Source organism: Pagrus pagrus, assembly GCF_965226575.1.
Source record: "Pagrus pagrus genome assembly, chromosome: 24".
NCBI classification, from domain to species: Eukaryota; Metazoa; Chordata; class Actinopteri; order Spariformes; family Sparidae; genus Pagrus; species Pagrus pagrus.
In genome coordinates this window covers 12145908-12172824 of record NC_140206.1, presented here as the reverse complement: position 1 = coordinate 12172824, position 26917 = coordinate 12145908, and the positions used below count along the sequence as shown (strand labels likewise).

At 43.6% G+C, this 26917-nt stretch overlaps 1 protein-coding gene across 2 annotated transcripts in view; it reads right to left on the bottom strand.

Moving 5' to 3' along the window:
- Positions 1-26917, bottom strand: part of LOC311253298 (gamma-aminobutyric acid receptor subunit beta-3-like) — a 40318-nt gene extending 13401 nt beyond the window's left edge. The window contains exons 1-6 of one of the 2 annotated variants that reach the window (XM_084347163.1): positions 26363-26917; positions 26163-26254; positions 25985-26052; positions 12273-12493; positions 8350-8432; positions 6692-6829 (exon numbers count right to left, since the gene is read on the bottom strand). In XM_084347163.1, the coding sequence (XP_084203289.1) occupies positions 6692-6829; positions 8350-8432; positions 12273-12493; positions 25985-26052; positions 26163-26254; positions 26363-26442 (682 nt within the window). In that variant the 5' untranslated portion in view covers positions 26443-26917. The remainder of the gene's footprint in view (positions 1-6691; positions 6830-8349; positions 8433-12272; positions 12494-25984; positions 26053-26162; positions 26255-26362) is intronic. The other variant, XM_084347164.1, reaches the window with a different exon arrangement.

Below are 26917 nucleotides of genomic sequence, written 5' to 3'. Positions count from 1 at the left end.
ATAATATTAAACTACGAATTAGGTTCAACTGATAAAAAAAAATCTTGAAACATTAAAACCTTGACTTTGAATGCAACGTCAAACTTATATCATTCATAGGAGCACACAGGGACACCTTGTGTTTTTGTTTCAGTTTCCATGACAACCCCGACAGCATGGGCTGGATTTATTGCCATGGTAACAAGTATCCCCTTCACTAGCGCAAACGCACACCAACTATCTCCAACACACACACACAAAAAGCTGTAACCTTATTTTTATGATGATGTGACACAATATTCAGGACGGCGATAAAAATTTCAGCACGTTTTTTTTTTATTTATCAATTCTCCACATCTCATCCACCTCCATCATTCATACAATGATTCTGAGGGATTCAGCATTACTACGTAATGGCTTTATAAATGGATGGAGCAGCGCCTTTGGTGCTCAGAGTCAAGAATTAAAAATCATTTGTCGCAAAGCTCTGCCATGAGAGCGCATTTCTGCCATTACTTCTCCATGACCTGGAATACCAACAGCGTACGAGCGTACGTGTGCGCGTGCACGGGGCTGATATACGACCGGCGCATGATTTCTCATCAATCTCCCAGCGTACGGCTCTTTTATGGATTGAATCTACGGCTCGTTACTCCCACTATTCTTAGCTATTTTTCCATTTTTGGTTTATATTGGAGGAGAAGTGGGGGCCATTACGCCGTAATTTCCAATCCGTGGGTTTCAGCCAAAGCTACTTGTGGAGAGCGTGGGGTCCAATCGACCGCATGCTTAGTTGGATAGAGAGTCGCTGTGGAAAGATAAAAAAAAAAAAAAAAAAACCCACACAATCTCATTGAGTTTCTGTGCCAGCTGTATGATAGATAGCAATAAAATCCCAACATGTTATTGTGAAGGGCTGGCCTGTTCCATCAAATGTTATTATCTACTATAACCGCTACTGACTGATATAATTGACATTTGAAGGATGTCAGGAACCAGAGGACCAATATAGAGGCGCATGAAAATGTATGGGTCTACACACCACTTTGGTCCAGATTGAAATATCTCATCTACTCTGGGATGGACTGCCTTATCATTTTGTACAGACATTCATGGTTCCCAGAGGGACAAAACAAATAAATTTGCGTTATCCCCCCAACTAAAAAATCACCAGCAGGGTGACATTGTTGTTAAATATCTCAACAAACACTAGAAGGGTACAAATCCGAGTCAAATCCGGGTCAGACATTCACCGTTCCCAGAGGATGAATCCTAATGATGTTGTTAATTGTCTAACTTTTCTCTAGCGCCACCACCAGGTTAAAGTTTTGGCTGATGATGCACAATTTCTCTATATCTACATGATAGACTGGCACAGGCAATCATGGTCCCCAGATGATGTATCCTGATGACTTTAGTGATCCCCGGAGTTTTCCTCCAGCGCCACCACGAGGTTGACATTTATAATTTGGACTGAATTGTCTCGGTATATGTTTGATGGACTGTCGTGAAATCGGGGACACACATTCATGTTTCCCAGAGGATGATTTGTCATAACTTTGGTGATCCCTTAACTTTTATCAAGCACCATTATCAGGTCATTTTATAATAAATATTGTTTATCGATGCCTTTTACATAATGAGAGCAACTCCGGCTGGTGCAGTTATTACTTGCTGTAAACACCCGGAGGGGGGAAAAGTCTATAATAATCTGCTGGCATACACAAATACAAACACAGTATGTATAATGTTTTACACTTCCAGCAGCAGCATGAGTTTGTTTGGGATAAACAAGAGGGAGAGCTGTGCATTTTTTGCTTAAATGCCTTCCCATACCTTTTTAAACGTCAGACTACGTGCGTGTTAAAGTTGCACTATGTAGTTTTAGCAGAGACAGATCTTCATTGACTGATTTTTTGTTTATATTTGGCGGACCCTGCCACCTTTTCTACCTTCAAACAGTGTTCTGGGGACCTTATTTTCCTCTGAGAACAGCTTGTTTATCCACTTATGGGAAAAATGAATAATTCTCAGTATTATTACCTCATCAATCATTAAAATTCTGAGTTAGAATTTCTTCTTCTTTAAACCAAAAGATCAGCTCGTGTCAAGCGTGTTATAAAGCTGGTGCAAATATACAAATGTCTTACTTCTTAAGTCAGAAAATCTTCCTGTATTTGAATCATCTTAAACAGTTTGGCAGGCGTGAACACGGTCGACACATGCTAAACACACACCTCATTACAGTGTGTAACTGAGAACAGATTGTCACAGGTCTTAAAATATCCCATTCACTTCTTTTGATTGCATCCGTAACGGCAGCTCCCGCAGCCTAAAACAGAACCCGGTATCTCCGCAGTAGCAGATGCAGAAGTGGGCTTAAGAAACGAGTGGGCCGAGGTTCACTTGCGTGTGGGTGTAGAACTGTACTGGCTGTAACTGCTACACCAAACAACATGCGCGAGTGGGAGGAACACCATGTGTGAGGCCGAGGAGGCGAGGGAGGATGGAGAGACGGGGACGCGGGGATGATTATAAAAGTTGAGTGGATGATGACGGCAGAAGAATAGAGTCTGGGAGGGCGGATGGGTAGACGGGGAGCGCTGAGGAGTAGGAGGTCTGCTGTCGCTCTTCTTCGTCTCTTTTGTCGCCCTCCTGGCAGGGGTGTCGCAGCGAAGCTTCACGTGCGACGACAGACTGTGCTGTAACCACTGGCAGTGAAACGTGTCTCTGACAGAGACACTGACCCCATATGTGTTCTCTCCAGGCAATCTGGTTCAGCAACAATCAGGCTTATTTTCTTTTTTAAATGGTTTTTGGCCTCTCTGAAACCAAAACACAAGAGCAAGAGGGATTAAACTGTGCTGTCTGCGCCAATGTAAGCTGCAAACGTTAGCATGTCCAGCTACCTAGCTTACTATCTACTGTATAGTAACCTTACCCAAGGCCAAAGAGCGTTATCTTACTATAATTTAAGAGTTAAAAAGCCTCGTTCATAATAGCATAACCAAAAGAAAGTGGAAACACGTCGAAAGAGCTATCAAGGTGTAAGCTAACGTTAGCGCCTCCTTATCCAAGATAGCTTTACATTCAGCAAAAACATTGTTCCTCTTCCCAAAAGACTTTTGTTTTGCAGATTTAAAAGTGAAAATGTTTAAATATGAATAATGAAGCCCAAATATATATATATATATATTATATTATATATAAATATATAATATAACCTCTGCCTTGCTTGTCAAAGTGCGTAGGCTAAGCTAATCAGTCAAACAACTTCATGCCACAATGATTTAAAAGCACTTATGTGTCGTTTTCAACTAGCTCATGAAGAAAGCATTAGCTTAAAGGTGCAATATGTAAGAATTGGCCACCTGTCAATATCATACTCAACAAATAGGGGGGCAGCATGTCACCAGAGTAACTGCTAACTGCTGCTAATTGTAGCTGCCATTAGCTAATTAGCTCGGTTAGCCGTGCAGCTAGTGGTCCAGCATGGGAGTGTTGGTGTTTACACCGCTCGCAGGATTTTCGGACTGGGACGGACCAGCATGCTAACTTCAGTAGACATCTCTGCAACACAATACACAGATATCATACTTTGCTACAAAACTGCTATTTCTTCACATTCAGTTGATCATTTTCAACTAACATTGTCCCTTTAATTTGCTTTATCTGCGTAGCATAGCCAGATATTTTCTGGGCACCAAGGGCTCAAATAAAGGCATAAAACATGACATATAGGCGTCACATTTAAAGAGGTTATTATTGCAGCTATCCTGACGTAATAGAGATGAAAGAGAGGATGAAGACAAAAAAAGGTGATGGCATTGATGAATGCGCAAACAACACACTTAAATGTCACCAGCACGGCAGCGTTGTCCGGTCATGCATGCATTCATTTTGCATATGCACATGCTTACTGTATGTACACACACAAACAGGCAGTGTTTGGATGTGTGCTTAGAGGGGAATAATTGATGTTGCGGGCCTCATTCCACATGAATATATGATTCCCGGAATCCTGGGCTGTTTTCCTTTTTAAAGAGCAGGGTAATTGGCATCCAACCACACCTCTTACATGAGAGAGGAACATATTCAGTGAAGGAGGATAAGAGGACAGAAGCAAAAGAAGCGGCAGAGGGTGACAGAGATACCAAGACAGGGACTGAAAGGAAAAGAGAGGGAAGAAAGGGGGCTGAATTAAAGGCTGGCTAGTGGCACATGTAATGGAGGAACCTGGTCATTAGCCAGCCTCGCAGGGAGCCTTTGATGTGCTTCACACATCCTGCCAAGAGCATGAGAGCAGAGCAGTGGACACTAAACTTTAATTGTCACCCCCCCTACACACAGGGGACGCGCCACTTCTCACAAACAAACGCACTCCGGAGCGCTTCGCATGTGATTCACACATGAAGGCAGAGACATGTACTGTCCGCAGCCAGGAAATGGTGGTAAACGCTAAGCGGCACATGTGCAACACTGCGAGATAAAGGCACAGACGGTGGAAATGAGGGCGAAAGCAAAGGATGAGAAGACTGCAGCCTCAATAGAAATGTTAAAAATATCCCCAAAAAAAAGCAAACAAAAGAATAATTTACTGTGGATGTCCTATTCAGACTGGGTGTGGCTCCTCCTCATGAGCATAACTTCAGTGAGAAATGATGCTGTTTACTAAATGTCACACAGCTTTTATTTTCCCGGCACGGCTGCGGAGAAAGCTGCCTCTCTGAATGCGTCTCCGCTGACCAGATTATACGGCTGCTAGTTAGGGAGCGTCAATAAAGTTCTGCAACCAGCGCTAAATGAACATAAAAATCAGATTAATTTAGGACCTCTGTGTAACACACATAAAAACCAAAGTTCACGGCGTGTATCAGAACACCCCTGGGAGCAGTCGTGCTGTCGAATTACTTTTCGACACTTCTCCAAGTTAGTGACGAGAAATTAATTGGAACTTGATCATGCAAATGTTTTTCACGTACGGTAACTTGTCACCGTGTCTTCTGATTAGTAGCCCTGAGAGATGAAAAGCTCTAAAGAAAATGGCCATTGTGAACCTATAAATAACTCTTGATTGATGTGTTTCACAACACCAGTTAATGACCACTCCAGCGTCAACCTCGTTCTTGTGTAAGCGTTTATTTTTCATGAGCTTCCATGTTATATTCTTAATCAGTAAATATTCAGCCGGGGTTTGAAGGCCATTGAAACTCTGTAACACTACTGCAGTTTTTCTAAATTATGGCGTTGGATTTTTTTTTTATTTCACCATGAAATATACCATCTGATGTTTACCACGTACGCACCGATCAGAAGAGAGCGACATTTGAATCACAATGTGATGACAGCTGTGTGGGTGTTTATGTTGCCAGCACTGTCAATCAGAGTCCACATGAAGCAGATTAGCTGAGTCTTGACTGTTAAAGGTGCAGCATGTAAGAATTGACCACCTGTCAAATTCAAAATAAATGGAGAGCAGTGTATCGCTAGAGTAACCACTCACTGCTGCCGACTGCAGCTGCCGTCAGCTTGTTCGCTCAGTTAGCCACGCAGCTAACATGCTGGAATTGTAGTCTGGAGAACCAGGGAGGTGTTGATGTTTACACTGCTAGCACAGGAGCTTTAGACCTGGACGGGTCAGGGCTAGCTGGTTAGCATGCTAACTTCAGTCGATATCTTTACAACACAGTACATTAACATAATCAGGTCAGAACTGTTATTCACATTCTGTTAATTATTTTTTTCAGCTAATATTTTTACATATCGCTCCTTTAATGCTGCAGAATAATATTTAAATGTTCCATGTTGTACAAACAAACACTTCCATGTCGTCCTTCTTTAAGGTTGTGATGTCACAACTACACAGTCACCGCCCCCCAGCACAGCCATGGTTGCACAAACAATGGCCGAGTTGATGTTGAAACATGTTCGGTGGTGCCTGCTCAGGCCTGTGAGAGCTGACCAATCAGAGCAGACTTGGATTTTTTTCAGGAGGGGGGCCCTTTAAGAGACAGTAAAACAGCGCGTTCAGACAGAGGGTGAATAGAGGTGCTGCAGCAATGAACAGAATGAGAAAACTAATGTGTTTTTTGAACATTTTCTAGTTGACACCCAGAATAAAAGTATGAGCCTGAAAATGAACACAATATGGGACCTTTAAGGTTTGTTTTTAAGGCACTTGACGATCAATTTCCTACTGTCACACTGACTGATTGTATCGATTGATTGAATTGATCGGCGTCTTCAGCCACAATTTGTTAATGTCAGCGTGTTAACCAACCCATTAACTCCCTCGTCACCTCTCAGGGTCAAGGACCATCCGGCTGTGGACACAATTTGCTCTGTAAATCACGGCGTTTACGGCGTGTTTTGGTTTTCAGCACCACTCCAGCATCCTCGCATCAGCCGCCGCTACTTGAGGGATACTTCAAAGGCAGCGCATTTCCTCACTTCAACCCAATTAGAAGCACTGACAAACACAACTTTGGCTCTGAGGATTTAAGATCAACAGATCAAGCTTTGGCACGGATTTGTTTGCTACAGAAATTGATTAAATAATCAGCTTGAAAATAGGCCAGCGCTTGATATGAACAATATCATCTGAAATGTAACAACCACTCGTCAGCCCGTCATGTATTATTCCCAAAGGAAATGCAGTTCACGGCAGCCGACGCCAAAAACATTACACATTACAGTAGAGCACGGCGTTTACCTGTGGAAAAGACTACGTTCCTGGACACCAGCTTGTAATCGACAATGGAGAACTGAGGCAACTCGATCCGCGTCACCCCCGTCACGGCCGACTCGCCTCCTTTCCAGTAGAACTCGATGTCGTCTGTGGTGTAGCCATCTGCACAAGGAGAAACACACACACGTACACCAAGGTGTAACCATCTGTCTAACCATCACTGGAGACCAAGATATGCAGTGTTGCTGATCATCCAACTGGGCTGTCATTTGGGGAAGAAGAAGAAGGAAAAAAAATAAAAAAGCCTGTTTGAAGTTGTTTCCAAGAACCAGACGTTGCTTTGAAAAGCGAGTCGGTTAATGGGTTCACTTGAGTTCAAAAAAATGTCAAAAGAATTCAAAAATAGCTGACATTTCCTGTGTCCTTAGAAGCTCCGGCTTCACTTACTGTATTTTCTTCAACTGTTCCAACACAAGAAACTATAGTGAAAAGATCTTGAAATGTGCTCTATTCTTAACTGTATCTGAGAGGCTGACATTAGCTCAAACGAACCCCACAGGGGACGCCGACAGGATCCAAGTGTCTGCGATAATCCTAATCCTTGTTTACTATCCCAACAGTGTATCAGGTGTAAATCAGTCCCTGATTAAAAGGCTACAGTGTGAAGCAGGAGCACTCTGGAGGCGTCTCGAAGGCCGCTAGCTGACGTTTGCTGCAGTAGGTTGGCTGATAGTAGAACATTAGCATTGGGGCTGCGAGATATGGTTAAAAAAAAAAAGTTTTTAGGATTTTGACAGATATTGTGATTGCAGTACGATACACGATGGCGATCACATTTTTCATTTTTACTGAAAAACTATTAAAATCACGATGATGTGACATTTGTTAGGGTCTAAACCAAACTTTTTTACATCAGGAGAACAAGATTTGTTGGTCAGGACAGTGTGCTTCTTGCGATTTGGATATTGCACTTGGCCATATTGCTATTTTGATTCATTTTCCAGCCTTAACGAGCGCTACCCAAACTTTAAAACCCATTAATGACCACAGCGGGATGTTATGATTTCCCCTCACAGCGTTTCTTTTCCAAATCGGTCAGACTATGAGACTTCAGTGGAAGTTTTTCTCAACATCCTGTTTTAGTCTTCAGTCACAAGGGATCATAGGAACCTGTATTTCCTTGGATTGTTTTGATGAAAGATAAAAAGAGTAGCCCCATGTAACTACCGGCTAAATATAGAAGGGTACAGAAATTGCCGTCTCTCTGAAACTAAAAGGAGAAATGACAGTGCAGGGTAAAATTGATTCTTCAGTTTATATGATATCTGATCCAGTTTAAGTCTGATCTCGTGTGCATTTTAAAAAGAAAATCAACATTTTTTGCCAGTCAAGGCATGGTAAATATGAGCAAAAGATCATCATTTGACAAGAAAATGTCAATTCTGACCAGTCAAGTGCGATATTAAATGTGTGGAATACCCCTTTAAAGGGGAGCTAATGAATTCTGCCATTAGCCATAGTTATCTTAATAGGTAAATCCTATCCTTCTGTCACCTGAGATACATTTAGAACAAACGCAGACCTCAGATTAGGTTTGCTCACACTGCAACACGTCACATCTCGTATATACTGTGTTGGTTTTCTGCTTGGTGTGCTGACAGTCATTAGGTCTCTCTACTCACAGCTCTCTATCTCCAGAGTGCAGTTCTGTTCGTCCAGAGGATACCTCCTGAGATCCATCATACACGCTGCTGTTGTAGTTATCCTGGAAAAAGAAGACACAGATGGGGGAGGAGAGGAGAATATTTGAGAAACTGTATGTGATTTTCACAAATCGCATTGAAAGGAAGATGGATAGGAAGGCAGCCAGGAAGGAAGGGGTGGCTATTATATATTTTTTTGCCTTTTTAAATTATTATTCTAAAAATAGAAAAGCAGGTGAGGACTTCACAAGACATCATCTATGAAGGAAACTAAACGTCCATTTGTCTTCACATTAAGTCTCAGCTGGCTTCATCTAACCGGAGACTATTGGCATTGTCATCTTAAAATAAGATTATGGCACCGCCCCCGAGCTAAAACGCTGACTGTGTAACTGTATACATCATTAAACCATAGATCACAGAGCAGTCCTCGCTCTCATCAGTTCACGTCCCCCCCCCACCCCCCTCGACAAACCTGGCTCCCCTCCACCCGGTGATTAAGTGAAAATTTGTGCAAATAAAAAATCTTATTAAAGCAACGCATTTTTTTTGGCAGTGTTTAGCGCCTGCTCATCCGAACTGGGTCATGACGAGGTATCCCTTTTGTTTTATCAGATGCAGGAGCTCAAACGGCTGATGATCAGACAGTTAAAATAAGCAGCGAAGTGAAATGCAAATTCAGAAATGATTTAGGCTAAGTCTGCCCTGATTAAAAGCCGGCTGCTTGGCAATTAGCCACTGGATGTCTTCATTCAGTTAAGACTCGGATGAGGCTGTGGAAACCCATTAGGTGATATTATTATACAGCTAAAATTACGACAACAAAACAGTGGGTCTGTATGATAAACACGTATTGTTGTTATTGTGACACGCTGCGTAATTCCAATATATGGCCACGCTTAAGTGTCATCAAAATACACTTAAAGCTGTATGTGTTGCAATTGTGAGTGTCTGATCATTAGTCATTCATGGCAGTAAACTGAATGTCTCTTTGGACCGCGCTTATGGAGTCATATTAAATAATTAAATAGGACATGATTAACATAAATCACCACATGTGTAAACCACTAAATTGGGATTCAAACTCATTTTTAATTTATTACAAAGCGTCATCATTCTTTCCCAAAATTATTTTTTATCCTCTTAAGCTAGCAAGCTCAACAAATGCTGCAAAATCTGGCCGGTTAGCTCATTTTAGCGAGGGCAACAACGTCGAAATATTCTTAAGGTAGAGCTAGAGTCTGTTGCTGTGATTAAACACATTGAACAGATAATGCAGATAAAATATTTCTTTTTTTAGCTAAACAAGGCCGCACATGCTACCCACTATCCAGCTAACTAGCTATGCAGGGTTCTGAGCTTGGATTATTGCTCGGCACCAAAGCAAAAGAGCATGTGTTAGCGGTAGCACCTAACGTTAGCTGGTTGATTTAGAGTTTTCTTTGCTTCTTAGCTAGCTACTCGTGCGGTTAGAAGTTAACTTGTGAAAAAGAAGATTAAAAGAAATTATAAAAAGCTGGGAAAATGTCATTAAAACAGACAACTTATTATCACATGTTTCACTATTTTCTGCCACTTTAAAAGTGCACTACGTAGTTTTTGGGGAAGACATTTTAATCAGAAGATAAATATCTTTACTGACTGATTTGTTTATGCCTAAACAAACTAAATTAACAAACTGTCTTTGTTTTCATGGCTGAGTAAACAAACTGACCTTAAGGGACAACCCATTTTCTTACTTTGTTTATATGTGGTGGACCCTGCCACCTTTCTAGCTTCAAACAGTGTTCAGACCTTATTTTCCTCTGAGAACAGCTTATGGGAAAATAAATATCTGAGTTTGTATTATTACCTCATTATCATTGCAAATATTAAAATTCTAAGTTTGAATTTCTTCTCCAAAACTACATACTGCCCCTTTAAAGCATAAATGACTAATCGATTGTGTAATGTAATCGCAGCGCTGTCGTCAGCACACATACATGCAGAATAAACACAGAGCGTTTTCTTTGATACCATGATAGGAATCTGTATTCAGCATGTTCCTCAGCCTCACCTGACATACATTTATGTAACAGCTCATATCACAAACACCACGTCACACATCTCCCTCTGCCTTTGATCTCTTGAAAGCATAGAGAGGTCTATAAGTAGCCCACGAGGCTAAGTGCTATGAACTCCACTTGCATAATCAAGCATGGCTGTATGACTGTAAAGTATGAACACTGACGGATACAAACACAAGCATGCAAGAACGCGCACAAACACACACAGACGCTTTTCGCTGTGCACTCTAATAATTCAAAGCATGCATCCATATTCATAGGTCACACTAACTCTTCTGAACCTGCCTGTCGAAAAGATCAATGGAAATTCAAAACAAGGGCTTTATGAAACAAATATCAAAACAACAGCTGCGAGCTTAACATTGCATTAATGCACCTGCTAACCTGCTCACACTCCCTTTCCACGGGTGATCTCCGACTGCACTCTCCCCTCCTTTTGAAAAAAATCAAATGCCGGGGTGCCCTTGAGCACGACGCTTAATCCTCTGGCTGCTCGGCGGCCAGCAGCGGAAAAACTGCCAAGTTCTCAGCTTGGGCGAACCGCGGTGCCGTAACAGGGCTTTAAACACAGAATTAACTTGACACCGGGAAACATCTGAGAACATTTTTTTGACCCTGAGATTCACTTTGTTGCCTGTTGTGGGGAGTGTTGCTCATTTGCATGGCCCAGAAATTGCTCATCACCGCTCGAACAACATGAATAAACCCAGTCGCTGCAGTGCGCTGGCACATAACACATACTGTAGTTACATCTAGAATCTACTGAGAGGACATCTCTGGTCATGTTAAAGTAAATAGTGTTATTTCTTAATCAGCTAGTATAAGTATAGCGGTGGGCTCCCCATCCTCCATGCTTCTAGCTGTAACTCGGCAATGAATAATCAATTCATTGATTAGTTTTCCCCTTTTGTACTCACTCGTAGATATCAGCCACCTAAATACGCCTGATCTTTTTGTTAAGATCCATGCATTACTGCTGATTCCAGCTTCTTAGATGTGAATATTTTCTGGTTTCTTTCCTCTTTATGACAGCAAACTGAATATCTTTTGGGTTGTGGATGGGAAAAGACATCGGAGGGCGTCATAATTGGGCTTTGGGAAACACTGATTGACATTTTTCAGTATTTTCTGACATTTTATAGAGCAAACAACTAATCAAAGTGTCAGGCAAATAGGTGACGGATTGAGCGACAATGAAAATAATCATTATTTGCACCCAAGGAAGAGCCAAATAAAGTAATCAGTTCAGTCATATAGTTGGCTACATGACTGTATAACCATTGGTTTGTTTATGTATGGTGCAGATCTGCAAGTCGGTGAGGTTTATGTGAAGTAAGAGGACATTAAATACCACGATCCCTATGATCATCCTGAAAATACAATGATCTAACCCCAACCCCGATCCTAACCTGAACCCTAACGCCTTCAAGGTCAATCATGGTCTCAAACCGTCAGGTCACACACCTCAAGTTGAGTATCGAGTACCCAGATTCATGGAAATGAAGGAACACTGGTGTTTTTTTGGATAGTTTTGGGGAACAATTGAGCAATAACATACGTAAGACTTTGGCCAGACAGACCATACTAGAAACGATTCATCGTAGGTCTTCGTCTTAGGATTCCTTCACAATTAAAATACTCCAGCGTTCAGACTCGGTCATTGCCAACAAGATCAATAAACCAACCTGATAAAAGCACAGAATTCAGAGAACTCAGATTTCTGAGTTATAAAAAGTAACACACAGGAGAGCCAAACATGCAACACACGACGCCTACTCACAACAAACATATTGACAAAAGGAGTATTTGTTTGCGAGCGACCAAGCGAGAACCCACCTGAGGCCGTAGAGAACGGTTCCATCTGGATGCAGGCGGATCATGCGGTTTTTGACGGTGACTCCGTGGACGAACGACTTCTTGTCGTTGAGGAAGTAGGTGTCGGGGACCCAGAGCTGGTCGGCGACCCTGTTGTCCAGGGTCAAGTTGAGGGGGATCCCTATGTAGGCTAGACGCTTGTCCCTCCAGTACTGTTGGAAATACATGGTCAACGTGTAGTCCTATGAGACAAACAGAGGAAAAAAGACAAGAAGAACAGGTCATGATCTGATACATCAGCTCTGCCCATTCCCCACCGTCAGAGCTCCTAATATTTATATGACATGACACAGCATCCTACAAGCTGAAGGGACTGTGGGCCAACTGGTTCACACACCGCAGCCAAATTTTCAGAAGTGCTTTTGCCCTTCCCTTCTGGAATACAGTAACCCATACAGTCATGTGCCATTGTACAAGTGAGTGGGCGGGCTGACTCATGTAGCTGCAGCTTCAGTGGAAAAGTTCATAGAAAATTTCACCCTTATATATCAACAGCAGTGTATTCCCAGTACAGGCACGGTGATTCATAAAGCTTCAGAGTCGAACTGTCATGGCGCCCGATAGCTTTTTAAACATATGTTGCCTTTCATTTCATTCAAATAGTCTGACTCTTGAGATTTACGTTACCTTTTTTTTTCCCTTTCAAAATAAATTATTCCAACTCTATTCCAGTAAATGCTGTTGTGTTGTTTTGTTTTCTCTCCATAGGGGACCCAAATGGAAATATGGGCTTTAAGTAACACTTTATTGTGCTAATCCTCTCGGGTCACAGCTATTTGTTAGTCTAATAGGTATTTCCCCCCCGTTACCCCAATGCAATCAAAATCAAAACGACCAAGTCTCAAAGGATCGCTCGCAGTACGCTACATAAAAGCTTTGGAGATCTTTTAACGCTTCATGTAAACGCAGTCGGAGCTGTGCTAGCTGGTTAAGCTAGTTGTTAAAAATGCAACTTTTGAATGAAGACATAACAAAGTCTTCATGTTATGACTAAAACACTGAGCTCGTGTGTTAAAACACACCCTTGCTCATATGACTCTACTGTCTGTCTGGGAGCCTATGACGAGTAGCTAATACGTTGCTAATGTTTTTGCTAACAACATTTTTTGCGCTGCGGGCTGACATTACTTTGAATTCACTGACTTTAAGACAGTTTTTCACTTTTCCTACTGTTATAACATTCACCATTATCTCTTAGTAGCCACTTTATAGACCAATAGCCAAAATGGTTGTTGTGCAGTAGAAGTTAAATAGGCTAAATAGACTACGCTAACAAGTTGTTTGAATTGGCGGACCACCCTTAGTGTTTATCTCCTTTTTTCTGTTTTTCCAGTTTCTAAATTCCCGTTGGTAGTCTTATTATTTTCCTGTTGTGAGTATTGATCATTTTCATTAATGTTTAATCCATCAAAGGTTTTTTAGCTAGCTCGCGGTGCGGCCCTCGGGGATTGCACTGTCGCTTTGTCACCTCCTGTAAACTAATGACACTCCCATTAACCTCAGCTGTACTCAAGGTTTAGTCCTCATTAGCAAACGTGAGCATGATAAAGGAGCACACTAACGCTGTGTTCAAGACAACTCGGAAAATGTGCAATGGGGTAATTCCTGGGGTAATTGAGTCGTAATTCCTAGTTGTGAACATCTACCCCAGCTTTATGAAGGGGCAGATGTCTGATGTCAGGCAAAAATGTCAGCACACATGGGAAGGGGCAAACTACATTTGACAAACGGGCTTCATCATCGCTTGTCTTTTAAATCACTGTAAGTGTTTGCAAACATCAAAGCGATCATGTAAGATTCTGACTTTCTCTGTATCTCTGTTATAACAAACCCTCGCCATCTGGCACCGGAGCCCAGTAAGTATTGGCAGAGGGAGTGCTTCAAGTCCATCCATGAGGAGACGATTAGTCCTGCGAAATCAAACATTTTAAGGACGGTTGTGTAAGTAAGTAAAAAAATACATCAAAAAATTGGACGGTGAGCGAGTAAATGTTTTTGTTTTGCCTTGATTCGAGTAGTATTTGACCAGAGCAGCAGCAGTGGCGGCGGCGGCAGTGGAGATAGAGGACAGAGCCCCTCCCTCCTTCCCTTCCACATCACATAATCCACTTACCCGAGCTAACGGTCTCTCTTCTCTATTTCTGTTTTTATCTCAGTCTGTCTGCACCTCTCTCTCTCACCCTCACTCTCTCTCTCTTTCACTCGGGGCAGTGCCATGATCTCCCCTTCTTGCCCGCTGTGGCGTTGAAACCAAACCAGCACCCGCACCAAGCTGGCGCTGGCCGAGGCGCCGCATGTCTGTCGGTGCTGCAGTTTTTGTCAGGTTTCGCACCGAAGAAAAACAAACAGAAATGCAGATTTAAAAGAAAAAAAACGGCCACTGCAACGAGCCACGGCTTCCAAAAAACGTCCGCGTGTTACATAACTGAAATAGTTTATTTGTCTGTTTGCACGGCCCTCATGCACTCATCTCTGTTACTAATGCTCAGAAAACACTTGAGGTTTTTTTGCATTTTCACGAGATAACCAAAGAATAGAGTGCAATGTCAGGCACTTGACTGCATGTTAATTATTCATCCCTCTATTTCAGCTGATACTTCACACTCAATGGATATGTGTTCCAGGTTTTGGTGAGCACACAGAGATGTGAACAGGGAAGATCTTAGTCAGCACAGGATCCAGATTGGTCACACAGCATGAGGAGGAAAGCGCATTGGCACCGAGCCATGAATGTACAGAGTGGTGGTGGAGCCGCGGCCCCAGACGGAGGCATTCTGGTTGGATCTGGCAGATATTAAGAAACTCATGTTCAAAAATTTAGACTGAAGATGGTGGTTAGCCTTTGTGGTATCCATCTTTTGATGCCCGCTGTCAGTGATTTTGTAAGAAGTTAAAGCTGCACTATGAAGATTTTAATCAGAAGAGAAAGATCTTCACTGACTGTTTATTTTTAAACAAACTAAATAAACAAACTCTTTGTTTTCATGACTGAATAAAACAAACTGACCTTAAAGGACAACACAATTTCATACTGTTTTACTTGTTTATATTTGGCGGACCCTGCCACCTTTGTGTTCTGGGGACCTTATTTTCATTTCCTATTTACTATTTATTCTATATTGCTGAGTATATTTACCTCATTAATATTGTAAATATCAAAATTCTGAGTTTGAATTTCTTCTCCAAAGCTACATGGATCATGACGTCTACGTTAATCATAACATCTCTTCATACCTTTAAGAATTTAGTATTAAAGGGGCACTAAAATTTAATTCAAACTCAGAATTTTAATATTTACAATATTAATGAGGTAATAACACAAACTCAGAAATGTTTATTTTTCCCATAAGTGAATAAACAAGCTGTTCTCAGAGGAAAATAAGGTCCCCAGAACACTGTTTGAAGCTAGAATGGTGGCAGGGTCCGCCACATATAAACATGAAATTGTGTTGTCTTTTAAGGTCAGTTTGTTTATTCAGTCATGAAAACAAAGAGTTTGTTTATTTAGTTTGTTAAGGCATAAAAAGGTAAGTCAATGAAGATCTTTCCTCCTCAAAATATAAACATCTTCCCCAAAACAAACAATTTTACGATGTCACCACGGGCCCTTGGAACTTGACATGGCCAAAATGTTTTAATCAATAGATCAAGAGAAGTGATCAATAGATTCATCAATCGTGGAAATGATCGTTAGGTGCTGCCCTCGAGGTACGTGATGCCATTTGTTATAATGTAAGTGGTCATTTTAACCACTAATGATAACTTCACACTCACACATCAGGATAACAAGTCGACCATGCTGTGATTTATAATATGATATAAACTGACAGGCTGGATTGTTAACCAGGCTGCTTTACTTCAAGAAGCTGTGGACGCCCTGAGTTCATCATCTTCATTGGTTGTTTGGCCAAAAGGCAAAACTGCAGATCTGTTAGGAAAGCTCATCCTGGAGACTTAAAGGGGCACGCCACCAATTTTGCAAGTGAAGGTTGTTTTACCACTGTCCTCTGTGGTCTGGAGGAGCTTTGAAAAACTGGGGTGGCGTTTTAAAAGAAGAAGCTGTTTAGCAGGCATGGAGTGAATCGTAAAATATGCATTGGAATTGCATTATGGGTATTGTAGGATTCAGAATTATTGGAACTTGGAGATTTTTTCTGGTCATGAAACGGTCTCAGTTTCATACTGATGTCTCTTTATCACATACAAAAGCTAAAAACAGCTCTTTCCAGACTCTGACAAAATGACGCTTGAAGGTATCATCAGGGTCAGCTCCACTCAGGGTGAGGCTTTCACTTGAAGCTTGAGTGTGAGGTCTGACAGTGGCCATTTTGGAGTTAGGCAGCCTCATGAAAGAGGATATTGAAAATTGCATCACTGCACCAATTCTAGGGACGAATAAAATCAGGATTTCTCACCCTGAATTATTCTGAGATTTCCATGTCGTTTATGATTATAAAGCAGGTGTGGTTGCAAGAATGAAAATGTTTAATCCACGTAGAAATTCACACAGTACGTATACGTATAACAAGCAGTCAGGACTTCCGTAAGGTTGTGATGTCACAACGATACGGTCAGCTACGCCCCCTTCACGCCCGTGGTTGCAAAAACACCTGTAGAAATGATGTTGAAACACAGTGGGCTGGTGCCTTCTCAGGCCTGTGGGAGCTGACCAATGAGAGAAGACTGGGCCTTTCGAGAGAGGGGCCTTAAAGAGACAGGAACCAAAACTGAGCATTTAGGCAGAGGGTGAATAGAGGTGCTGCAGCGATGGACAGTATGAGCAAAAGAATGTGTTTTACGAACATTAACGACCGTGAACATTTTCTTAAAGGTCCCCTTTATGCTCATTGTCTCTCTTAAACTTTATGGTAGTGATATAAAACATAGTAAATCAGACTGTTTTAAGAAAGACCCAACTGAATGGCTCCCTTCTGCTGAGTCCTGTGTTAAAAAGCTCTATTATTTTCACCGTATTATTGCGTTAAGCATTTCTTCAATAGTGCGTATTGTGCATTTACTAAATAAATGTGTGTTTTAATAAAATTATCACACACTAATTGCCATACAGCACTGGTTCTGGGCTGTAGGCAACATCTAATTAAGCTGCTGGTGCCGTCGCGTTGAGTAAACTGCACTTAATAGGTCCTTTTAAAAGTGACTCCATGCACACAGAGTGGGAGGAAGCGGGCTGCAGGGGCTCGTCGCAGGTTAATCCAGCCACAACATAAAAGCAACTCCTTCCTATCTCCGATCCTCTAAGATATACACCTCTAGAGGATGAGTGATTTGTTGCGGTGTGCCGTCGGACAACAACTTCCTCCTACATAGGTTAATCTTCTTTCTTTGAATAACTTGAAGACGTCAGGAAGCCTCCATCTCCCAGTGATAGCAGAGTCGATAAGAAAATAAATCCTTGTCAGTTTCCAGGATTCGGCGACACACGGGGCAATAAGCGTTATCAGTCATAGTCCCATTAAAGCGGTCAATGTGGATTGATCACAGCATGTGGCGGGAGATTAAATTTGCTGTAAGAATGAGTACTGTAGACGTGGATTCCCCCCTCTCCTCCATTACCACTGTAACTGTAGCCTCCATCAATCCCTACAAATGACTAATGTCGTCTACGCTGCCTTGTTTTCACCCTTATCACATCAGTGCCCCCCCCACCCGCTCCTCCATCCGCACTGTCTCTCCGCGAGCGCTGTCGAGCTTTAGGTATGCATTTCCATCTCCCCGCCAGAGTATCAGCAGGTGGGCAAAGCCAAGCGAGCCGGCTACAGTGCACACACTCATCGCGAGGCATAAATGATTTAAATGAACCATGTGTAGCCCTGTACAAACACGCGGCCAAGGAATCCTCATCAATGTTTCATGGGGACAATCAAATTGAATTTCAGATGAGGACGAGCAGCTTTGCATCACCTGCCCTGGAACTTTTGATTCCTTTAAGGGGAGGCGGGCTCGGATTTCTCTATGAACTAGGACTATGGATGATGAATTATTGACAAGTCTCCACGCATGAATTCCCAACGCACACAGCTTTTACCACTGCCGTTTGGCCATTAGCGTATGTTTTCAGCCGAGATAATGACAGCGACCAGTGGAGGCGATTTCCAGCAAGCCCCAATTATTCAATTAACTCGACTGGATAATCACTTTCATTCAGGGTGTGTGAGAATTCAGATAAGCAGAGTTTTGGCTGCGAACTGACCCATATTCAATTTAATCTCTCTCACTCTCTCTCTCTCTGCAGCGCTAGCATACAACTGACTGCTACGTCGTGATACCAGCAGCATCTAGGAAATATCCTGCTAACATTGTTTGTCACACGGCATATGCTCTCTGTCCCCGGCATATGCTGCAGCTAGCTTTCCGTCGCCACAATGGGAGCGAGCGGGGAGGGGGGGGGGGAAGAAACCTGCTAATAAAACTGAATGAGAATCGTCATCATTACATCTGACACGTATCAAAGCCCGGCAGCAGCGGCAACGTGAGAAATAAATGGCCGCCCCGGCTAAACTTGAGGGGGAAAAAAAGAAAACGTGATATGATATGTAATCACCGTGTACTCCCTGTGAACCCCCCCGCTCAAAGTCGAGCAATTTGAGTCACTTCAATGTAATTTTCGGAGCCCTCCCTCGGGATGGCCCTGAGGCGGTATATCACCGCAGTGCGGGGGAATCCCTCAGCGAGTTCCTATCCTATCCCCCCCCTCCACCTCCTCCTGCTGCTATAGAATGGTAAAAATAGCACCGTCCCTTATTGAGAGCAAACACAGGGAGGTGATTGAGTTGGTCTTTTTCCTCTAAACGACAGCATTGGCCTCCAATATATAGGATAATTTCCTCACTGTCTAATATTCAGTGATGTATCACCTCATAACAAGGAAAGAGGGGGGTAACGTGGACCGCATTATCACACAGCGGTCTCTTTTTTTAAATTATTTTTGGTGAATATATCGTTTTTTCCTTTGAAGATTTTGTTTCACTTCAAAGAACTTTCAACATACTTTCATGCAAAAACCCCTGTCTTTAATAATGTGCTGGATTCTTCTGTGTAATCTGCTATTTTGGACATTATTGGAACCTTTTTTTGGGTCGGCTGTTACATTTGAGGTCGAGGCAAATGAACGCGACTGTCGGAGGCTTCTTTTCTTTAATTGAACGGTCCCAATAAGTGTGTCACATGCTCGAATGACAGATGCAGTTACAGAAAGGAAAGCTAAAGGGGGCAAAGCAGGTTTGAAAGGGTCTTTTGTTTAGGACGGAGATAAAGATTAGGTGTGATCTAACCCCGGCCTCAGAGGAGAAAGGACAGTGGGGTGATTACGTTGCTTTGTAACGAAACAGCGACGAGAGCAACACAAAGACGTATGTGACCTTGTTACGTTAGCTTGAGTGTGTTCGAATTTCACAAGTATGAACAAAACTCATTATGCTGTATGACTCATAATGCAGATAATGCATTAATGTCAATATAATCATAATTCACTATGCATATTTTGTTTTTGTATTGTATTTTCTCAAGCTGTTCCCTCTTTATTCTGGTGCATGCAGTGCTGTTCTGATGACACGTCAAAGGCAGCGGTATCGATATTTATGATTGTTTTGATTCCAACACTTTGCATTTTGAATTACATCTCCGTCTCCTAAAAGGGCGGTTTAAGGCCATTTTGTTATGCTAACGACGTACTTCAATGTTGCATCCTCCCCTTTCGATGGCGTATGACTCCGGGTGCGAGCGCGGGTTGCTAACGTTAGCCTGTAAAGCAGTGAACAAATTGCGAGCGTCCAAGCATTTCTATCTCCGTAAGACAATTAGCAAACGACATTTTGATTTTCCACAGTAATGCAAGAGAGATCACCGCAGCTGAAGACACCATATTGGGAAATGTTTGCATGAATGCCACCAGTGACTTGGGATGATGTATGAGGCTCTTGCAAGGGGGCACTCGAAAATGAAGGGGTAGGGTAAAAATTGGAAATGGGATTGAGCCGCACAATCTCAAAAAATGACCCATTAGCTGTAGAAATGTGTTTTTTATTGCTGTTAATAACCTTCCAACCCCTAACTTTTATCTTTCCAATCCCTCTGCAGTGTCCTGACCTCACGGTTGGCCGTGCTCTAAACCTTTGCACTGCAATTTTTCCAAATTATTATCTCCATGCATAGCAAAGGCTGAAAACTGCTCCATTTCCTGTCGTCTCCCGACTAATGAGTCTGTAATAAAAAAAGATTCTCAACATAAATATGGAGGGCTATTTCTCCTCCTCAGCCGAGGGTGCAGAAATCTCACATTCTGTTTCTGCAGGGGTCCTTCATCTCCTCCCTAAACGTCACATATCTGCTGCATCCATCACAATAAGTGGAATCAGACTGTTGACTGATGACCTTTTCAACAGCCCCCATCATAAATCCAGCTCATAGTTTACCTGCCCTTTTTTATTTGCCACAACGTAACGGCCGTTTGAGTGGCACCGAGAAAGGAAATGAGGCCGGCGCCTGTCAATTTCAGATTCCCCAGACCAATAAACCGTCTTAAAGGTGTACGCGGCTCAGCGGCCATTATCATGACGGGACTGTAGAGCTAGAACCGGTAGAACGGGCAGCCGCCTCCCCCCCGCCCCTCGATCCATGCGTCCTTTCAGTGGAAAACCAGGAAGTGCCCACTCTGGTTATTCTAAATCTTAGCGATCATCACTTCATCCTACAGCGCGCTCTCTCCTGAGGCCAATTACATTCCATCAGGCAGGAAGCCGGATGCCGGATAAAAGACATGGGGGTATATTAAGCCACACTCAGTGCACAGAGAAAAGATATGCTCTTTTTCATAGCTGGAAGACCTATATAAGATAATTAGGGTGACATAGTTTGAGCATTGGCAACATCTGATTCCAAGATGTGCAGGAGGGTGCACGGCCTGTGGGAACCTCGACGACTGCGGCACACCTACAGATTAGGCTGTGGTCATCCTGGATGCAGGCGTACGTTCAAAAAAAAACTTGAGAAATGAAATCAAAGGGGAGCTAGTTTGTGGGTTTGTGTCTCTACTGATAAAAAAATAAATAAAAATCCAAAAACAAAACAGAGGCAGCAGCAACATTCGGAGAGAGAGAGATCTCTCACCTCTCCATAATGACAGATTTTTTGTCTTTCTGACACCCACGCTCAGCCGTGGGCGTACGGATGACGAGCCTGTTCAGCCTGCTACCGCAACTACATTCACGGAGCAAACTCTGACCAGCTCGCTGCGCGTTCATCGTGCCGTAATTGAATCCCGCCGAAAATGATCGTGACTTTTCACGAGGCGCGGATAATGGGCTCGGAACAAAGGCCCGGATAGCTCTTAGTGCTGAGAATCGCACCTCTTTGTCCATTTCTGCGAGAGAAGTTCAGGATAATAAAAACACGCCCACACACGGCGCCCTTGTTTTGCTTTTAAACTTTCTTATTGAGAGTATTACAAAACACTTGAAATGTAGGCAAACACTGGGCTTTCATTTCCACCTCCAGACCCTCCATTAAGCCGATTGTCTGATACCTAAAACCTTTTAATCATCTCTGAGTGGGACTGCAGAGCAGCACTTACAAGTGACACTTCTTTTGTCCGAGTGATCCACAACTTTCCACGTAAGCGCCGCCTCAGCTCACATAATCTATTTTGCCTCGCTCTGATCTTGTCCTAGTACGTGTTTCTCATCAGCGGAGGCCCCCGGCACGCCGCAAAACAAACCTCAGAGGTAATTAGTGCACCTTTCTCAGACGCTTTAGCATCTGCTGGTGCGGGAGCGAAGGCGTCGGGAGTCGCTGACTGACTCGACCTGCCCCGCCAGGTGGATCCTCGGACGAGGCCAGATGCCGCGTTCGCTGGCTGTCCTGCGAGCTCGCGGGGTATTTTGATCAGCTTTCCACCTCCTCTCTCTGCTCTCACGTCTTCCATCCCTCGCCTTCTCGGCTCTCTCCTTGTTTTGCTCTCGCTCGATAAATCGTTAGATCTCATAGTTTCCCTGCTTCCCTTCACGTCTCAAGTCTGTTGATCTGCTGATCATCATCTGATCTGCCCGAGTGTTTTGTCCAGGGAAATTTCTCAGGGCTAACGGCTCTGCATGGATCAACTCTGGCATGGGTTGATGAGATGAATTCCCACTGCGTGTCAAGTGGAAGTATGTGTGGTATAGAGGTCAGGAGGATATATAGTGAGAGGCAGCAAGCAGCAAACACAGGTCCATATCATCAATATTAAGATTGAGGGACTGTACACAAATTACTTGACTTAAAGCTTGACGCTTATAAGCTCATTTAAATTTAATATATTCCACCGGTTTTACACATCAAAGTCTGTTTACATTGGGAAGTACGAGCATATGTGAAAAAAAAACCTCTGACCTCTGATCAAGTTGCATTGTGGGTAATGCGGTAAGTTTCGACAAGGAAGAGGAATGCGTGTAATGAAAAGGGTGATAGCTCTGGTTCTTTTCCATCGATTCTGATCTCTTTCTTTTTATATTTTGAGTCTGACAGTGTTAAAGAAGAACCAGTCGAGCACTCTTCTTGCAAAATTATAATTTTCACTTTAGTGAGCAATCGCCCACGTTAAAAGAAATGAGCAGTTTCCAAGTTAGCTGAAAACGTTCAAAAATGAACATTCAAGAAACAACAAAGATGTATTTTGTTGCAGATGTATGTATTGAAGTTAGCACGCTAACCAGCTCGCTCTAACCTGTGGTGTTTCGCAATGCCACTCTGAGCCCCGTATAAGGACCGCTATCTGCACGGCTAACTGAGCTAATCAGCCGATGGCAGCTACAGTTAGCAGCAGTTACATATTCCACCTTTACACACACATTTAGCTTTGGGATGGGAAGGCCAAATTATAGATTTGGAGTGAGAGAGTCCCTTCTGTGCTCTACCTAAGATGTCAGAATACCATTTTGCCTGTAAAAACATAAACACTCAGTCCTCCATGTTTTTCGCCTCCCCTCCCCACTAATAATTTGTTTACAGTCCCTTATATTGTACTTTAAACCTTCCACCTGCATCTAAAGATGTTTATACGTCTGTTACAAGGATCAATAAGTCTTCTCTGTAATACACACCTGCACATGTACATGCAAACTAGCATGTATCACTCTGTACTGCCTGCGAGATCGTTCCATTGACTCACACTCATTTCCCACCTCTTCAACCTCTAACGTTCTCTGCCCTCACCATCGCACCTCACTACCTCCACTGGAAATGACCCTCAGGTGCTTCATTGTCATCCTCTTCTACAATGGAAGATCTCGAAGCTCACAAACCCACGCTTAACTCCCAAACTGCAAAAAAAAACAAACCCTCAGGCACTAAACGCTTGTGATTTATTATACAGCATCGTACCCTTCTGTTCCTCTCTGTGGAAGGCAGAGAACGTCACATCAACCTTAATATTTGGCAGCATTGTTTTGCAAAATCTGTGCCTCCTTGTAGAACACGCTGAGTCGAATCCAGGCCTCGTTTCAGCAATCGCAAGCACTATTTGTCCCAATAAACCCTCAACTTTTGAAACTAGTCTCCCAATTGTGCCTGTGGCTCCCAACGCCAGACTGGCGAAGTGGATTTAAAGGCTGAAGTTTTATTGAAATGAATGCAGGATGAAGCCTCACAACTTGAAAAACAGTCCCCCTTTTTTTTCACAATAGAAACGGAGAGCGCAGCATTTAGTGTCGCTCGGCGGATAAAGCACGGCGTCAGAACAAAAGCGCTCATTATCCATCTTCTGCTGGATAAATCCCTCACGCTTAAACCGCAGACGGTCCCGGCATCGGATGAAAAGCACCAAATGTCAAACGCTGGTGCGAAAAAATAACAAACAGCTTGACCGGGCTTGTTTTTGGCTCCGGCGCTGGACGACGGCCAGCGATTGTCCATCTAGCGAGCGCCGACGCACACGTGCAGTCCCTCAGTGCACTGGTGCTGATGAGAAACGGACCTGATTAATTATCAGTTTAAGTGTGATCTCGGCTCGTTTGATTCCCAGGTTCATCCGCTGCCCCTGCACGCCCTGCGTAGGAATAGCCTAGTTGGCTCGCTATCCACCAGGAATTTAATGTGAAGATGGTGAACAGGAATAAAGATCATTTCTTTGTTTAAATCCCAGCACATGCAACAAGAAACTGTATGAAAGCCTTCAATGAAAGCCAAGAGCAGCCTCTCCTCGTGACACTGACAAGACAACACGTCCTCATACCTAAATAACTATAATATTTTAATATATTGATTGCCAAAAAAGTCCCAAAACGCTGGATATGATGGTTCACAAACCAACATTTCCTACAGGATATGAGCGCTGGAAAGCACCAACGACCAGCATGTGGGACCTTCGCCGTCATGTGGTCAACGGTGTGAAGGTTTAGGCACCAGAACTACTTGGTTAGGTTCAGGGAAAGATCACTGTTTGGGTTGAAATAAGTACTTTACTTAACTCGGGTCGTGTTACGTAACTGAAGTACTTTTAGTTTCACGCGGAAAAGAAAAGCAAACATCGGAAAAAATTGTTCCAGCTTCTTAAATGTGAGGATTTGCAGCTTTTGTCGTCATCCATGACTGTAAATCTTTGGGTTTCGGACTGTTTTTGGACATTTTACAGACTTAATTGATCTTAGATAATCAGCAGATCATCAATAATTAAAATGGCTGTTAGTTAGAAACTGCAACCCGTCCCTCACCCTGACCAGCCTGCATTTATTGCCAAGAAACAACAAAACCCAGCGCCTCCTCTGCTGGAACAACTTTGCTTTGACCGAGAGTCAAGGCAGCCGTCACACCTCCCACAAAACATCTTCAGCAGAACAAAATAGTCATATACAAATGTGATTCCCAGCAGACATGGGTCGCCTTGGGGGCTGTCTTGACATTGTTTCAACCCAGAGCGCGAGACTAGAAAAGCCAAAGCCTGCAGGTCACCTGCTGGAGAAACCATCGGGTCGTTCCTATTGATCAACACCCACACACGTGCACACGCCTCCCACCAGATATATACTGATCATTTACCAATATGGCGCAGTGACAACCTCGCCTCGAGCACCTGCTCAATAAGGAAACCGACATTAAACGTGTGAATCGAGGTGTGAACTAATGCACAGCTCGCTGACCTGAGTTTGACTCCTGGTGCTTTAGTGGCTGTTTTGTAAAAAAAGCATATGAGGCTCAGCAGCCATCATCTCTGATAAAAAAGCAATAACGGCAACACCACTGCTCGTGTCAGAGCGGAGTCAGAGGTGTTGATCGCGGCCTTGAGGGCGAATCCAAACCCAATTAGGGAACGGTTTCACCTGAACTCTGAGATCTGATGCTCTCGCCCGCTCCTGTCCTGCTCCCGTGCAAATTTGGGTCATCGTCTGCTGATATTTTAAGAAACAATCGCCTGAAGTTACTCCCCTTGCATGCGGGTACACGTGTCAACACGGCGGCGAGGCTTCAACAAATTAGCAAAATCCAATCAAGAGCTTCCTGATAGCTGTCTGCTCAGAGGAGGGGGGGGGGGGGCTCCTGGGAGAAGACGCTCCTGAAGCACTTTGGCTCCAGAGGTTAACAAGCAGCGTTATCAGTGGACATGTAATGGGGGGGGACTGGGTTGGGAATCATGGTGTGTGTGGTGCAGAAACAGGGCTGAATGTGGTGTGACATCCACTCACCATGTTGACTTCTGACACCATGTCTATGCTGGCCACGTCTATGCTCATGCCGACTGCAACAGGGGCCCCTGGAAGAGGTTAAACACAGCACAGTCTGGGTATAGGCCCGCACCTGACCACAACACTGTGGATGGCGCCAAACATAAAGCGCGACGGAGGTAAATAAAAGGCACATTACCTCCAAAGTCCGGCCTCAGTCGGATGTCATACCCCTTCAGGAGTTTATCCACCGTCTCCTTCACGAAAGACATGTTGCCCGGTTCGTTGACGCTGGAAAAAGGGAGACAAGAAGGGAAAATCATCACCTTGGCTCCCTTGAACCAATCAGCCGGGCGCGATAACCTTGACTTCCTCCCCAAATGACACAAAGCAACTCACCTTTTCGCGCAACACACAATCGAACCGACAACCAGCGCGGACAAGACGCGAAACTGCCGGACCCTGTGCAGAGCAAACATCACCTTTCCTCTGTCTGTCCCTCGGTGTTTACAACCAACAGCAGCAGCAGCAGCAGCAGGATCAACAGTGGAGACGGTTCCGGACGATCAGAGTAAATCCATTGATTGCCCAAAAGGGAAGAGGGGGGGAAAAAAGTCGAGGAGGAGGAGGAGGAGGAGGAGGAGTGGGGGAGAAAAAGTCAGCAGCGAGCCGCGGATGGAGTCAGATCTGAGGCATCGTGGATGCGGGCTGCTGCGCGTCTCTGTGGCTGCTTCTTCCAGTCAGCGGCTGGAGCGCATATTGATGAGGAGGGCGCGCAGGGAGGCTGCTGCTGCTGCTGGCTGCTGCTGGCTGCTGCTGCTGGCTGCTGAAGGCACTCGGCTCGTTTCTAATGAGAGACGGAGCCCAACGCTCGCACACTGTAAAAAATCAAACGGAGCCACCAGTAGCTGCAGTACAGCCCGTGGACCCAGGGGGGGTTGAGATATCCCAGCA